Genomic DNA, 15,630 nt, shown 5'->3' on the forward strand with positions numbered 1-15,630 from the left:
CCTCGGGGAGATTCACCATTACGAATTACAAATCCACGGACTACTTCCAAGGCGAAGTTTTGTTCTCCGCGGGAAAGTTTCCCCAGCATATGCAACATTTACTGTATTCCGTGATGAATCCAAGGGTTCGTTGGTACCCGAAAGAATTATCGTTTTTGGGTAACTTTACTGAAAAAAGTGTAAATCAGCTGGTGGAGAAGGAAATTTTAGAGTGTGACAGATCAGCATTTATCGGACCTTCGAGTGAGGTTGGTGTCTATTACGAGTATCTGAAGAGACAATGACTGATATGAATAAACTTAGGCAAATGCCTTTTCCCCAAAATTTCAGGCAAATCCTCCATTTTATATGCATAAAAAATCAGGGGTTTGCCTTTCCCTGGGGTCAGGGAAAATGGTTAAAGCTTTTCTCCGGGGCAACGACCTTTTCCCTCGACAACGGAAAAATTGTATGAATAAATCCGGGTTATCACATTTTCCCTGCAGGCAAAAGCCCCGAAAAGACCGATCAGGTCAAACCCATCCCCCACATTACGAGAAAAGCTGGTAATCGTGCACCAGTCACTATTTTTATAAATTTTACTTGAGTATGGCATCCTTTATGAACATTGCCGTGGTTCGAGCTGAAAAAAGTTACAAGCCGAGGGTCACGACACGGGATTGTGACTACAAATCCGTGTTCAGATTCAAAAAGGAGAATGTCGAATGGATTTCTGCACATTTCCTGGGGGAAAAATTTGAACATAGAGGCGGAGCGTTATCCTCGGAACAGAAAATGAAGATTTTTCTTCGGTACATGGCCGACCCTGGATTTCAAACTGGCGTTGGCGAGGATATCGGTGTAGATCAAACCACAGTGAGCCGAACCATTCATGAGGTATGAGAAAGTGTTAGTTTTTAGCACCCCCAATTTATGATTGTAATATATAATTACTAAATAGGTTAGAAAGAAAATTATGGAGAAGGCGGACTTGTGGATCAAGTTCCCACAAACCATGGCCGAAATTTTGGAAGCTAAACAGGATTGGCAATCAAGATTCCAAATTCCTTCTGTAATTGGTGTTGTCGACTGCACCCATGTACGAATCCCCAAGCCAAAGCAAGACGGGGACGAATACATCAATAGGAAGAATTATCCGAGTTTGAATGTTCAGGCGACGTGTAACGCCAAGGAATGGTTTACAAGCGTCACCGCGCAATGGCCCGGATCTGTCCACGACAGCAGAATAATGAAGAATTCAGATCTCTTTATTATAATGAATAAAACTCGGGACACGGTCATCTTGGGAGACTCTGGATACGCTATATCACCTTGGCTAATCACGCCATACTCAAACCCTGTTAATGATTTGCAACGACATTTTAACAAGATATACGCCAGGGAACGCGTAATCATTGAACGATGTTTTGGGCAAGTGAAGAAACGCTTCCCGATCCTTCACTACAAAGTCCGAACTGCACTGCAAACCGTCCCCTCAGTGATCATTTGCTGTTTTGTCCTGCATAATGTAGCCAAGTATTTGAACGACACTGATAATTTTCCAGAACTTGAAGAAGATTGCGATGAAGGTGAGCCTGAACCGGCAGAAGAGGTGGGTCCCGTTGCGCTTTCCGAACGACGGGTTAGGGAGCTCGGACAGCAGAAACGCGAACAAATTGCAGCCAGTTTATTCCTAAATCAATAGATAGCTACATTCTTCACATTCAATTTTAAAATGATTTTTTTTATTTAAGAATTACAAAACTTTTACCCTATATATTTTAAGTGCTTTAAGTTTTACTGTTTGGATTATTCCTTCTTTGGGTTTGAATTAAAAATTGCAAATAATTTACATAAATATTTAAACGATGATTTTTGGAGTAACAAATTTATTCCATATAAAAGAATTAAATATCCGGCAGTTCGAATTGTGATCCATCATTAACATTGATATGTTTAGTTGCAAGGATCTCATTTTCCAATCGTTGTCGCTTCATGTTGAGTACTTTAAGTTGCTCCAAAAGAACAAGTCTTTGTAACTGGGTCAATGACAAGAGTTTGGTATCGTCTGTCTCCAATGATTTTAATACGTCATCCCCCGTCTTCCGCTTCACAGTATTAAGTGATGGACGTTTTGCTGGTGGCACAATTAATTCTGCAGTGTTTTCGGAATCTAGTAAAAGAGGTGGACTAGGAATAAGAGGTCGAGCTACACGGACTGATACTCCAACAGAAGCAGCGCCCTAAATACATAATCATCTGGTGGAATAAAACTGCATTTTTTAATTGCTCTACATTTTCATTTCATGGTCATACTTGTATCTGAGCAATTGATGGATTTGTCTCTGCCCCTATAAGTTCAGCCATGACGTTCTCCCATAATTTCAAGTTCAATTTCTTGTTTCCGGTTCGATTAGCGTCACACTTATTCTTAACGTCCGTTTTCATTCGCGAGATTTTCTTGGAAAGAGTTGCCTTTGTATAGGTCAGCATTAGTTTCTCCTGAAGGGCGGCGAGAAACTCTGTAGTGGCCTTAGCCTTCTTTTCCTTCACGGATGGGACTTGGGATTTGCTTAAAAGCACCTTGTAATCTTTAAGCATAGTAATAAACGCCAATTGTTTATCATCACACTCTCCATTTTCAACTCGCTCGATCTCCTCTTCCTCCGACAACGACGACATAGTACAATCTGTGACGGAAATGCACAATTAAACTAACATGGATTCATTCTGAACCGATAATTAAAATGGCTTACCGCTCTGTACTGTATGAGGTCAGATAAAGTTAACTACTTTGTGATTAGCTTTGAAAGTTTAATTCAACTTAACTTTATAGTGGATTATTTTTTAAATATTATTTTCTAAAACTTATTTATTTTCCACGGAAAAACTAACCAGCAAATAATCTAAAACAGAGGCAAATGCTCTTTTTCCTCTGGAGAAAAGGTCAAGAGAAAAGTAAAAGCTTATTCATACATTTGTGGGCTTTTGCCCTTCTCAATTGCCTTTGCCGCTGTCAAATGCCTTTCCCTTTTCCCTTTGCCCCAAAGCATTTGCCTGAGTTTATTCATATCAGTGAATATCCGGCCAAAATGAGGTATAGAGGAGAGAAAACAATTTTTGAACGGCAGTTCGGATTTATGTTCACTGTGTGGCGGGAGTCACGGATGGTTCGATATTTTAAGATGCTCCTGGTGGCAGGAATTTTCAGCAGAGTTTCTAATCAGGTTGCCATTGAGGCTATTGAGGCTATTGAGATGCTAAATCATATTGGGGAGACTAAGAAGGTAACACTTCATTGGATCCCTTCTCACCATGGATTTGAAGGGAACGAAGTGGCTGATTTGTTGGCCAAGGAAGGTACTCTCACTGAGTATCTTGGCCCGCAGCCCTCTATTCCTCTATCCAGAAGCACTGTAATCTCCAGCATTGTAAACTGGGCAAGATTGCAGCATACCAAATCGTGGAAAAACAGCAAGGGTTATTTGACTTCCAAAGCTTTTCTCTTTGCCCCTTCTTCAGGGCTTAGCAGAAAGCTTTTAACCCTAAATCGGAATAATTTGCGATCAGTAATACAAACCTTAACCGGGCATTGCACATTAAATGGGCATCTTAGAACAATGGGATTAGTTGATGAGGCCACGTGCCTTTGCGACCGTGGCCCTGAGACTGTATTTCATTTTCTTGGATCCTGTGACAAGTACTGTGCCCTAAGGTTAGAACTCTTTGGGAGGCACGACTTGCCACCAGAGCAAATAGTTACCATGCCTCTGCCCGATCTGATTCAATTTATAATCAGATCAGGGCGGTTTGTTCATCAAGTTAGATCGGTAAATCGTGAGAGTCATAACTCAGCACAGTAAGCGGTGTATACAGGGAGACTGCAATAAGCCCTAGTGCTTGCGCAGCTGACGGTCCAGTCTAACTATGGCATGATCGTCACCCCACCAATACATACATACATACACAAATCTGGGAGTTCGATTTGATAAGATGTCAGTATTTATAACAAGGTCAATTATTTAACAACCATCGTGACAGAGTAAGTGTGTCATAAAAGTGTATAATTGTTGAGTCAGCCGAGATTCCAGTCCATGGTAGAAAAATTTGAGCGACGTGATATTGGTGAAGGAATGTTGTAGTGAGGAGAGGAAGCCAGCCCAGTCAGATTGAGATGCGACGTATGTATGTTGATATTTTGGAAGGGAGAAGAAATTATGACATCCGGTCGGTGGTAGGTAGATAAGAGGAAAGGAGACAAATGTGATATGGAATCGTGGGTCCTGTTGCTCCTGCAAACCTTGCCTACCGGAAAGGGAAGAAGAACAAAGTCCACGCATTGGAGAGTGATGACAAGTCGTAGTACGCCTCCTCCATCGAAAATAGAATTCGCCACATGCTGTTGAAATGGGTCACAGCGGCCGCCACGGCGTCGAAATAGTTACACCACACCGACACCCGATGTGGTCACTGATTCCCAACGAAGAATGACCCCCAGGCGTCCTTTGGGTGGACACGAATGATGATGGCTGGCAGAGCGGCCTCTGTCCCGGCCCCCATCATTTGGCGAAAAACGTTGCAAGATGTGGCGACGAAGTAACAAAGACGTACCCGGTCCTCCTTCTGGATGACAATACAGTTCGGCTTTAACAAGACGCACACACAAAATTCTGCCCCCCACAAAATTATGAGATGATTGTCCCGTAGTGTTGACGAGTGTCCGAAAGATATACTTTCAATAGCCTGGGTAGTTTATTGCAGTATTTTCAGTGCACAATTTAACAGTTTACACTTTCATGCGCAAAGCGCAAGGAAAGAGCTGAGTAAAGTGAGTAGTTGTCACGTGGAGCCGATTGAAATGCAGAGAGAAAGACTCGACCACTCTCCTCCGTGTCTCAAACCGAACTCAAAGTATTGTTAATATGTGTACACAAACTGGAAAAATTAAATTAAATAAACCGTTGTAACGTTACAAGTAGCTCACCCTGTGAGAATTATTTTGACATAATTTTGCACCAATGGTGCAGGACAGGCGGATAAAACAGATCCACAATTTTGACTTAATTTTGCATTAATGGTGCATAACAAGCGGACACAATATTTACATAATTGTGATATAATTTTGCACCAATGGTGGAAAATAAACGAGGGATAAAGAGGCATAATTTTGACATGAAATCTTGACAAATTTAAAGTAAAAATTATTGTTATTTCTTCCGGTTCGTCTGCACTTTTGGTGCGTTTTGTGTCTATTCCTTCAATTGTTTGGCACCATTTTGAGTCGCCGATTGTTCGATATCAGTGGTGCTAATAACTCGGTCAAGAATGCCAATAACTGGCTCTAATTAGCATGAATTGATGCTAAAGAGTCGTTAACAGACAGACGGACGGACGGACGGACGGACAAGAGGAATTCAATAGCTCCTCTGCTACGCAGGGTGAGCTAATAAGCCACGAATAACTTTAACTTTTACTTTAATATTTATTGTTTGCCTTTAATGTTTAACTTTGTTCAACACTGGAAAATTCAATTATATCTAGTCTAAAGGCGGGTGCCTACCGGCGCCCCCCTGAAATCTGGCGCCCCGGGCAATTGCCCCGCTTGCCCTCCCCAAAATCGGGGCCTGCCGCCCTAACAAGAAATTGGCCGGCGTCGATCCCTGATTTTAATCAATATCGATAATTGATTGTGTGACGTAATAAAATTGTATAAAATATTCCAGATCGGAGGTATTGCAATAGTTGTACTGCAGAGTTTAAAGATTTATTCTCTTTATGATACAGCTCACGGTCCAAATCCTCGAAATACTCGTAACTAGTTATAAATATTTGTAATTCCCCTATATGATAACAAATACTTAAACTACTTGTTACGCAGCCACAGTTCAAATTACGTTCGGATTAATTTCCATATTCGTTGCTCTGATGTACATTATTTTATCCGGGATGCTCCTACAAGGATACAGAAAGGTGTGGGATTTTAATTTTTACTACAATTTAATTCACTCTTAAAAATACTGTTGCCCTTTTGAAAAGTAAGTTCAGTCTGTAACTTACATTAAGTAAACTATGCCAAACCCAGAGCAGCGCTATCTCAACGAAGAAGAAATTTAACCCTAGCTTAAGTATGGTTTATTTAGTTTAGAATTCATACAGCACTTGCTTGGCAAAATGGTTATTATTTTTAAGAGTGTAGAAGCATATAAATTGTGTATTTTATTTTATTTATAGAGGAACGTGCGACTCTGTTTGCCATGGTTATACTGGAACTATATTTTCATCACACTGGCTGCTACTGTGATCATCATACTCTTGAAGTTTACGTCACTAATGGGTTGGGTCTCACGAATTGACGCAGTTGTCGCATATTTCTTTCTGCTTGGACCTTTCGGAATTTCAATCTACTGTGTGGCCGTGGTGCATATGTTTGTCAATGAGATGAGGAAAGGTGCTTACGCGGTTGTTGATAGAAATATAAATTGATTTGCACATTCTAAACAATAATGTCACCCATTTGAAACGTAACTGCAGTCTTAATTCTAAATTAAGTGAACTACAGAAGTATACAAGTATTAGTATACAAAAGGCACGGTACACGTTACCGTTTATCAACTTAACGTTACCTTGGATTCAGTATAGTTTACGTAATATGGAATGCCGACTGAATTTATGTATCACAAAGGTAACCCTACTCTAAAAGGTGTGTAAAATGTTAATAAATCAGAAGTATATTGATTGATTCATTTCATCATTTCGAGCATAAAGATCCAGAACATTTAAATACGCACACATTATTTGAATACGTTTAACTTTATTCAACTTGCAAAACATTCCGTAAAAATTTTCTTTTTCAAGATTTACTCTCCATAAAGTTAAATTAAAGAACTTGATAAGTTAAAGATGCTTAACTTCATTTAAAAAATATGTCGACTAATATATGTCAAAATATGCGACTTGTGTTGTTTTTCGAAAAAATATCAATACTTAATTATGTACCAAGCAAAATCTATGCAAGTAATCATATCCAGTTTCTCAGTGAAATATCTACTTAAAATAAGTGCTCGCAACGGGTCGGGTCCCAGGTATGACCCGGATCCGGACCCCACCCGGACCAGGTTTTAGAAACGGGTCTTAGGACCCGATGATGGCCGGGTCCCATAACCGCTGACCCGGAGCCGACGGGTCCGGTCTGAAAAATTTAAGACTCGGACCCGGACTTGACTCGGACCCGGACTCGAGTCTTTGGACCCGAGTCTCCGATTTAATAGTACATTGATTTTAATGACGCTTGAGCCAGGGTTACAAGTGATATATATCACGGAGTGAGATTTAGTGAGATTTAATGATATATATCAATCATCTCACTTGGGGCTGAGTGAGAAATATGAGAAATAATGAGATAAACTTGTAGTTCATGACCACATCCGCTAGGTGGCGCTAGTGCATGGCTCATAAATCTCACTAAATCTCATATTTCTCATGTCTCACTATTTCTCATTATATCTCAGTGAGATGAGATTTACGAGGGTGAGCTGAGATTTCTGCAACCCTGGCTTGAGCTTTCAATTACCCAGTATTGATGGCGTCTGGATATTGTAAATCGTAGTTCATGAGTCTATGAAAACTGAAGGAGGTTTTTAATTGCACCCTCCACACGTCACACTCCCTCAAAAATATGACCACTGCTGAGTTTGAATACTGTTGTATTCAAACCTTTACTAATAATTAAATTTTCGTCCCATTTTGATAATTTCTGGATTTTCCATATCGTAGTTAGTTATAATATCCTAAATTTATCTCATTTTTTAATTTTTCGAAATTTTGGAAAAGGTCCCCACCGCGGAAGATGACCAATCTGGGCTAGACTTTGACGCCTTAAAAATGATACACGCCAAAGTAAGGGATTGTTGGTGCGCTTGAGAAAAGTTGGGGGAACTAATAAATAATTGATTAGTCCTCATTTTGGCAATCCCTTATTTTGGCGTGATGCGGTCACTCCTATGCTTCCCAAGCGGGTTTTTGCATGGAAATTGGGCGAAAATTGATTTTTTTGCACAATTTCTGGTAACCATCATGGTAACTATGTAGGATAATAATATTATTACCCTTCCAAACAGCAGAAAATCATTGCACAAATACAATAAATATTGGCAGCATCACTTTTGTCTCGTTTTGTATCGTTTTGCATCGTTTTGTATTTTTAAGATCCTAGTTGGTTAATCATAATGAGAAAAATAAACTGCGCTCAGTGCCACACAAGGAGGGTGACGAAGTCAAATCGAGTCGGGACTTCGTACCTCTGGGATTCTTTTTGTGAACTTGTTGGAAATGATAGGGAAAAATACAGTCGCAATGACCTCATCTGCAATCATTGCCACTCTGAGGTAAGAGTGACAACTATTTTTATGATTGCATACATGAATAAAACGATGGGTCATAATATCAGGTGGCGAACGTAAAAATGAGACGACAACGAGAGAATAGGGACCAAGACAGCCCCAATGCTCCTCAAAAACGGCAGAAGTTCGGAGAAGACGGCGAAAGAATGCATTTTAAGGATGGTACAAATCTAGATGTGACCAATGACCATCCTCCGGAATCCTGCCCCCATGAAAACCACCCAGAGGAGACTTTGCCACTTGATCTGGTTCTGGATTCGCATATTGAGTTGCTGTCGGACCCAATTACAGAGGTCAGTGAAATGGTAATTGCGTATTGTAATTATTATGCCACTAATAATTATAATTACATACGTAGGACTCTCAGCATGTTTGTAGTCACATACCACTACACAATGATAACGTGGACCCGTTCATCGATATGTACGAGAATGCTGAACTATCTTACCGTGGCGACTTTGATGATTTCAGTACGAACTCGGAACCAATCTTACACCCTAACCTCTCTCAAATAATGGACCAATCCGTGCCAATTTCCGAATCGCAAATCTCAATTTCGGTGTCTCAATCCATTTCGGTGTCATCATCACAGTGCGCTCAGTCAACCCACGTAATCCATGGAATAAGAGGCTACTCCAATTCGGAAAGTCGATGCTTCCTCTGTTTCAATCATTCTGGTCGATCTCGTGTTCCGAAACCAGCCATCAAGGAGACTTGGCTAAGGAAGAAAGTTTACATTTCTCCGGGGTCAAGATGCTGTCGTGATCACCTGATGGGCAACATGTTCACAGAATCAACATTGCAACTAATTGAGGGCACACGGGATAATGTGAGGGTCACAAATTCAGAATTAGTGGAATGGATAGACGTCATCACGGAGGAAGCAATTAGGAAAGAACTTCCAATCAACTTCAATGCAGACTCGAAAATGACATCCGAAGAATACGAGATTTTTACCGGGCTCAGTCGTGAACAATTCGACTCAGTACTGCAATACTGCCGGGAAGATATTCGAAATAGTTCAGTAAGAACTATTAGGAACGCACTTGCCATATTTCTTATGAAGCTGAGATTGGACCTCCCCCAAAGAATACTGGCTTTTCTATTTGGAATTGAACACCAGTCAAGAATCAGCGATGTACTCAGGAGTGTCACAGCATCGTTGGTAAAGAGATTTGTGCCACATTTTCTGGGATATAGTCCAACTCACATCACAAGGGAAGAAATAGCATTAAAACATACATCGCCTTTTGTCAGAACTCTCATCAATTTGCCTCCGGAGAATATCTGCTTGGTTTTTGATGCTACGTACTTGTATCTGGAGAAATCGTCGTCATTCAAACTACAACGCCAAACTTATTCCAACCACAAGCTCCGAAATCTATGTAAACCTATGGTAGTCACAACCGATACGGGATATATTCTGGCAGCGGATGGTCCGTACTATGGGGATAATAACAACAATGATGGGAGGATCCTCAAGTCAATGCTGACTCCATCACCGGGTTTGCCCACCGAAGAGTACTCTTTGTTGTCGTTTCTCCGACCTAGAGACAAGGCCACCCTAGATCGCGGTTTCCGAGAAGCCATCCCAAGATTAGAAGAGTTGGAGATCGACCACATGATGCCACTATTTTTGGAGAAAGATCAGAAGCAATTTACCACGGAACAAGCTAATGAGTCAAGACGATGCACCAAGATCAGGTGGAAAGTGGAAGGAGCTCATGGTCGTGTGAAAGCCAAGTTTCCGATTTTCAATTCTGTCCTCCGAGCGCAGTACCTGGTCGGCCCGTGGCTCAAGATTTGTTGTGCGTTCATGAATGCCTTCTCACCCCCTGATCAGAACTTATTCGCAAATGATGATAATTTAGCCGAAAACATCATAAATAGAATGCACGCTAAGAATGACCTGCAGCAAGAAGTTGAAGAAAATGGATTAGACCGGAAACGGGTGATTTGGAAGGAAGCGAGTGGGAGAAAAATTCCTGATTTCCCTGAACTAAGCATCGATGACTTGAAGACTTTGACTCTTGGGACATATCAAATAAAAATATCTCAAAACTACACCGAGCAGCACCTCCAGGAGAATTCCTGTTACAAGATCATGGTGTGCAAAGACCAGGAGAATCTACTCAGAGCCAAAATTCAGTCCAGGTTACGAAAATCTGGTGGGCATCATCTTTGGATTAAATATGTACCGCATTTCGAGGGACCGGAAGCAATACTTGGATATTATTGCAAGTGCAAGAATGGGGCAAGAACTGTCGGCATGTGCAGTCATATTTGTTCGGTGAGTATAACATAAGAGTTGTCAGACGTGATTTTGCTAGGTTATGCATGTCCCCAACTAACTAATCTATTTTTTTATTTCAGGTTCTCTGGTTTTTGGGATATTATTTGTTCCACCCAGAACTTCAAAACCGGAGAAAAAAGAAGTCTGTGGCTTTCCTGGATGCCTTGGCGCAGATAAATGATGTTCAGGTTGAGTCACACGAGGAAATAGATGAATATTAAGTGCACCGAGTTTTATGTTGTCCATAATTTGTAAAAAGTATTGTGTTGAGTTAACGATTCGTATGTTGGTAATGATTTTATGCTTTGTCATCAATTATGTACGTATGTACATGCCAAATTGTTTATGTTAAACCGCTGTTCTCCTGTTATAGCTAATAATCAATGTGTGCAAATATTCTTCAATTCGTATCGATCGTCATTTGTGCGTATGACCATAATTGTGAGTAGCATGCATTGAATGAGCCCAAGTTATCATAAACGGTACCGAGGAATTGTGTTATAATTTTTGACGATTAATTATATTTTAAGTTTCCATGCTCCTTATTTTCGAGCTAAAAAGCTTGCAAATTCACCCTAAAAAGTTGGCCCAAAAATTTCGAGCGTTTCTGGGGAGAAATTTAAATTTTTAATCGAAAATTAGCCCAGGAGTTATATTCTTCCGCGGTAGGGGCCTTTCGTGATAAGGGAATCTTTGAAAAAATAAAAATTTCAAAAAAGTTGAGTTTGATCTCGGGAAACAATACGATTAAGAAAATGAAAATAATTTGTTCGTGTTTTTCGTGCCATTGAGTTGATGTGGTGGGTACAAATGAGGCAAATCAGTATATCCCCCTTTACCTTTCGTACACTCACTTATGTACAATGGACGTATTCCAGCATACACCCTCAAAGTTATCATAAGGACCCGAGTCTTCGAGTCCGGGTCGGGTCCGGGTTCGGGTCCGGGTCTGACCCTCCGACGCGGACCCAGACCCGACCCGAGACCCGTTGGTATACAATGTAAAATCGGCGACCCGGACCCGGCGGGGCCGAGTCCGGGTCTTTTAAATTTTTGATCCGGACCCGACCCGAACCCGGACCCGAGACCCGCAGAAAACGGGTCTTAGGACCCGGACGCGACTCCTTAAATACATGTGTACATACTTCACTATTTTTGGGAATTTTTAGAAACTAAAGAAACTACATATCAGTGAAGGAAATATTTATTGCCCCTGAATCATGGCTTGCGGAGTTTGAAAAACCAAACCAGTGGGTGGACTTACCTCACAAAATGTTAAAATAAAAGGGCATTAAAACTTACCTTCTGTTTTGGGTTAAGGTGAAGGTCATTGATAGTGATGGATTTACCTAATGTTGTTGTTTGCAATTGTTCGCCCCTTTCCTCGGATGGGTTCACATCGAGTCCATAAATTTGGTCAAATAAGTGAAATTAGGTTGGTTATATTTGTGTTTCATGGGGCTGTAGAGGGGTGTACTTCCAAAGTAGGGTAGGGAACGGTAGGGGTGTAGGGCAAACCAAGTGCCTATCTATGAGTGGTCCAAGTCAATATAACCAACGTTTCTTGAGGCATTTTGTGCGATGGTTAGGATTTGTCAAAATCTTTGAGGTCAAAGTTGAAAAAATGCGGATTTTCACCAAGCGGAAACGTTGATTGTATTGAGTTGGACCACTCAATTCCATAATTTCAACCAAATCGGATAGTTGCACTTCACCCCATAGCCATTACAGCAAGTCTAAAATAACACCTTTTGTTACTTTTTGCATTCCAGCTCTTTTAGCATGTCTCACCTTATCGGCAGCATAAATGACTTCTTCACTGCAACTCGTCCACGCTTCATCGCCTTCTCCAGAGTACATAAATTTTAGCACGATGGAAAAACCAGAGCTTTTGATGTCCTCCAAAGTCACGATTCCGGTTCGCTTTTCATCCCAGTCGGAAGTAAACATGGCCTCGAATACGTTACTCTGGGCTGAAACGTAATATCATAAAGAATTTTCTAAACATCAGGCATTACATAAAACTATGATCCGTGTAATAAAATATTAGTTGGACGACTTTGGAAATTCAAATTGGAGTTATTTTTTTTAATTGGTGATGAGATTTCAAAATTTTAAAAGTTTTTAAAATTCTGAACCATGTGACAAATCAGGATCAATAGAGAAGTTCAACTTTAAGTTGAAAAAAGCTCTCTTAATTAAATGTAAAACACCAACCGTAAGTAGTGCGATTACCTGCCAAAATAATTTTATGCGCGTAAAACTCGACCCCATCACTCGTCGTGAGGGTAACGTCGGTATAGTTTTTATTCATAAATGAGGCACTAAACAGGGTCCCGATTTGTTTTTGGCATTCTGCTTGAACCTTGGCCAATTCCTGTTTTTTCCTCTCGTCCTCAGTTTGTTTTGAGTATACGCACAATTTGAGATCCAGAGTGAGCTTGTCATCCTGCAAAACGTTTGTCAAAGGATCGGTCAGCTTCTGAAGGGTTGCCAGTCTTGAAAATCCCTAATTGTCACCGTCTGCCATATCCTTGACTCCTGTAGCTGAGTACATACACTCTCACAATGGAGGTGTCTCAACGTATGCTCACCGATTTGGACGAAACTAGTGTCACTCTATCACAAATTTAAATGGTCTGAAATTTGCAAATGTAACTCTCTGACAATGCGCAAGTCTGGCAGAGGTATCTGCATCCAAAGAGGCGAAAACAGGCCCAAAATGCCACCAATTCTGCACTATTCGATTTTTGCATTACAAATTTGGGCGTTTTTGCCTCTTAGGATGCAAATATCTCCGCCAGACTTGCGCATTGTCAGAGAGTTGCATTTGCAAATTTCAGACCAATTAAATTTTTGATAGAGTGACACTAGTTTCGTCCAAATCGGTGAGCATAGACCTCCATTGTAAGTATTTGAGTATAAAATCGTCACCGACCGAGGTACTAAGCCGGCCAGGGACTAATGTATTACCAATGGGTGGTATACATAAATAAATAAAGAGGCTAAATTCCGCCCTGCCTCATATTTTCGACGTGTTAGTGTTAAAAATATCAGATAAATTATTACAGTGCGTTGATAAATTGTTAGAATGGCGTAAAGTATGTACCTCAGCGGGGGACAATTTTGTGCAAAAAATTTCCAGATTGTATACAATTCTGGAGTAAAATTAATTAATTGAGTTATACTTAATTGAAACTTACCTAAACTGCGATATTCTCCACCATCAGCAAGTCTAATGATGACGTGAAAGGTGGCCAAGACTTCTTCCGCTTTAGTAGGATTTTCTGCAAGTTTGAAAAAAATGCCGAAATCGTCTTCTCTCTGGGAAAGATAAAATTCCCACTTTGTCGGTAGTCCAATACTTTGTCCGGCATCGAGGGAGTGACTCAAATTTGTAAAGGAATCTTTAAGGGTGGCAATCTTTGTGAAATTTTTCATCTCCCAAGGCAACTCTTTGATTTCTACCTGAAACGAGGCAATTCATGACAAGAGCAACAATTAGGGAGAACGATGTGTGTATATTTCATCGTCCATGCGTTGGAATGCGTAATCCATTGTTCAAAACTTACTGAAGTTTCGACAAGTAGCTTCGCATTGGCGTCTTTAGTGTCCATCTTGTCGTCCATCGTGACGTGATGTGGTGATTAGATCAGTGTTTTGAAAATTTGGAACAAATTGGATAGATAATACTTCTGGATGGCTGTGACAAATGAGAAAAGTTGTGAAAAAATGGAAATTTATAGCATTTTATACTTATAGCATTATGTAAAAAAATGCCACACTAACACAAGAATCCTTGAATAAATTGGGAGAAATGTTTCAACACTTCTCTTTGAAGTTTCATACATGTATTTCGAAAAATTTATCGATTGAAACGTTTTTGTCAACTGATCATGTAATTTAAATTAATCACACGTTCATTTAATATCAATTGATATGATTATTTTTACTTTAATTTCGATTTATATAAATAAAATTTGATTACGACGCTTTGTCATATGCATATTGATAGTTTTTCACAATGAGCTTGAAATTGTCGGCCCGAACTACCACCCGGCACTCTGGATTAAATGGTTAATTGTATTAATCCGAAAACATGACAATTTCACGTCTACATTGTAAGACAAACTCAGGTTGAAAAAAAATGTGTACATACACTCTAAACAAAATTTTAATGAATCATTACTGCGCGGAGTGCATATATGACTCTACCGCGATAGTAATGATTTGGTATTAAAACAATACTATATGGTAAAAAAGTAACACAAATTAGTGTTAAAATTATTACCAAAAAGTGTTATTTTATTACTAAATCAATACTAACATGGTGTAAATTTTTAATTCCGTCACGGTAGAGTCATATATCTACTCCGCTTGTTTTTTTTATTACCAAGTTGCTAAGAGTGTACATACTCACCTTAATTGATTGGACTGTCACTGTGACGATATGATTTTTAAAATTACTTGGCCTGAAGGTACCAATGTTTTCCCCTTGTTGTGTCTGAAGGGACTGGAGAATGGAGTGGGGAAGCTCTTTCAGTCAATGTACCTTCCCTTGTTAGCCTTTAGTATTGTAAGGGACACTTGTTAGTAAGGCTTGTTTCGGAGGAAAAAGGTAAAACTATTTATATTCCAGGTTTTGACGGGCAAATAATACATACAATTTCTCAGAAAACATGCAGATGGTATACCGTATTTTATTTGTGTTATAGGACTGGATGCATTCTTACTTGTAGCTGAATAATTTTTTGGCTCACTCGTTACAGACTTGTGTTTCGTCTTGGGTGGAGAAATTATGCTTCAAACCTATTAATATATTAGCCTTTGGATCGTTGTCAGGCACCGATTAGATTAACGAGAACATTTTAATAGGCATGAAATGCCTCTAACAACTTAAGTGAGGAAACCATAGGTTTAATGCTTATTAAAATATTTGTAGCCCTCCCTTTTGCCCAC

The 15,630-nt window shown here is 40.0% G+C and overlaps 3 protein-coding genes and 1 long non-coding RNA gene across 4 annotated transcripts; 2 read left to right on the forward strand and 2 right to left on the reverse strand.

Annotated features, from left to right (window-relative positions):
- The first annotated feature begins 588 nt into the window (after positions 1 to 588).
- On the forward strand, positions 589 to 1,684 carry LOC110860411 (putative nuclease HARBI1). Its single transcript, XM_022109443.1, has 2 exons — positions 589 to 876; positions 941 to 1,684. The coding sequence occupies exons 1-2, from the start codon at positions 589 to 591 to the stop codon at positions 1,682 to 1,684; spliced, it is 1,032 nt and encodes a 343-aa protein (XP_021965135.1).
- A 185-nt stretch (positions 1,685 to 1,869) lies between these two features.
- LOC118439255 lies at positions 1,870 to 2,904 on the reverse strand. Its single transcript, XM_035860404.1, has 2 exons — positions 2,296 to 2,904; positions 1,870 to 2,222 (listed from the first exon to the last, which is right to left on the reverse strand). Exons 1-2 carry the CDS (start codon positions 2,659 to 2,661, stop codon positions 1,887 to 1,889), a joined length of 702 nt encoding a protein of 233 aa, XP_035716297.1. The 5' UTR covers positions 2,662 to 2,904; the 3' UTR covers positions 1,870 to 1,886.
- A 5,536-nt stretch (positions 2,905 to 8,440) lies between these two features.
- Positions 8,441 to 10,892, forward strand: LOC110860413. The gene is made up of 3 exons (XM_022109444.1): positions 8,441 to 8,683; positions 8,737 to 10,668; positions 10,752 to 10,892. Exons 1-3 carry the CDS (start codon positions 8,441 to 8,443, stop codon positions 10,890 to 10,892), a joined length of 2,316 nt encoding a protein of 771 aa, XP_021965136.1.
- Positions 10,893 to 14,026: 3,134 nt separating this feature from the next.
- Positions 14,027 to 15,168, reverse strand: LOC118439212. Its single transcript, XR_004837287.1, has 3 exons — positions 15,092 to 15,168; positions 14,244 to 14,374; positions 14,027 to 14,139 (listed from the first exon to the last, which is right to left on the reverse strand). It is a non-coding gene; the product is annotated as an uncharacterized LOC118439212 (long non-coding RNA).
- Between the last annotated feature and the right edge of the window lie 462 nt (positions 15,169 to 15,630).

This window comes from Folsomia candida, unplaced genomic scaffold (assembly GCF_002217175.1).
Source record: "Folsomia candida strain VU population unplaced genomic scaffold, ASM221717v1 Fcan01_Sc032, whole genome shotgun sequence".
NCBI classification, from domain to species: Eukaryota; Metazoa; Arthropoda; class Collembola; order Entomobryomorpha; family Isotomidae; genus Folsomia; species Folsomia candida.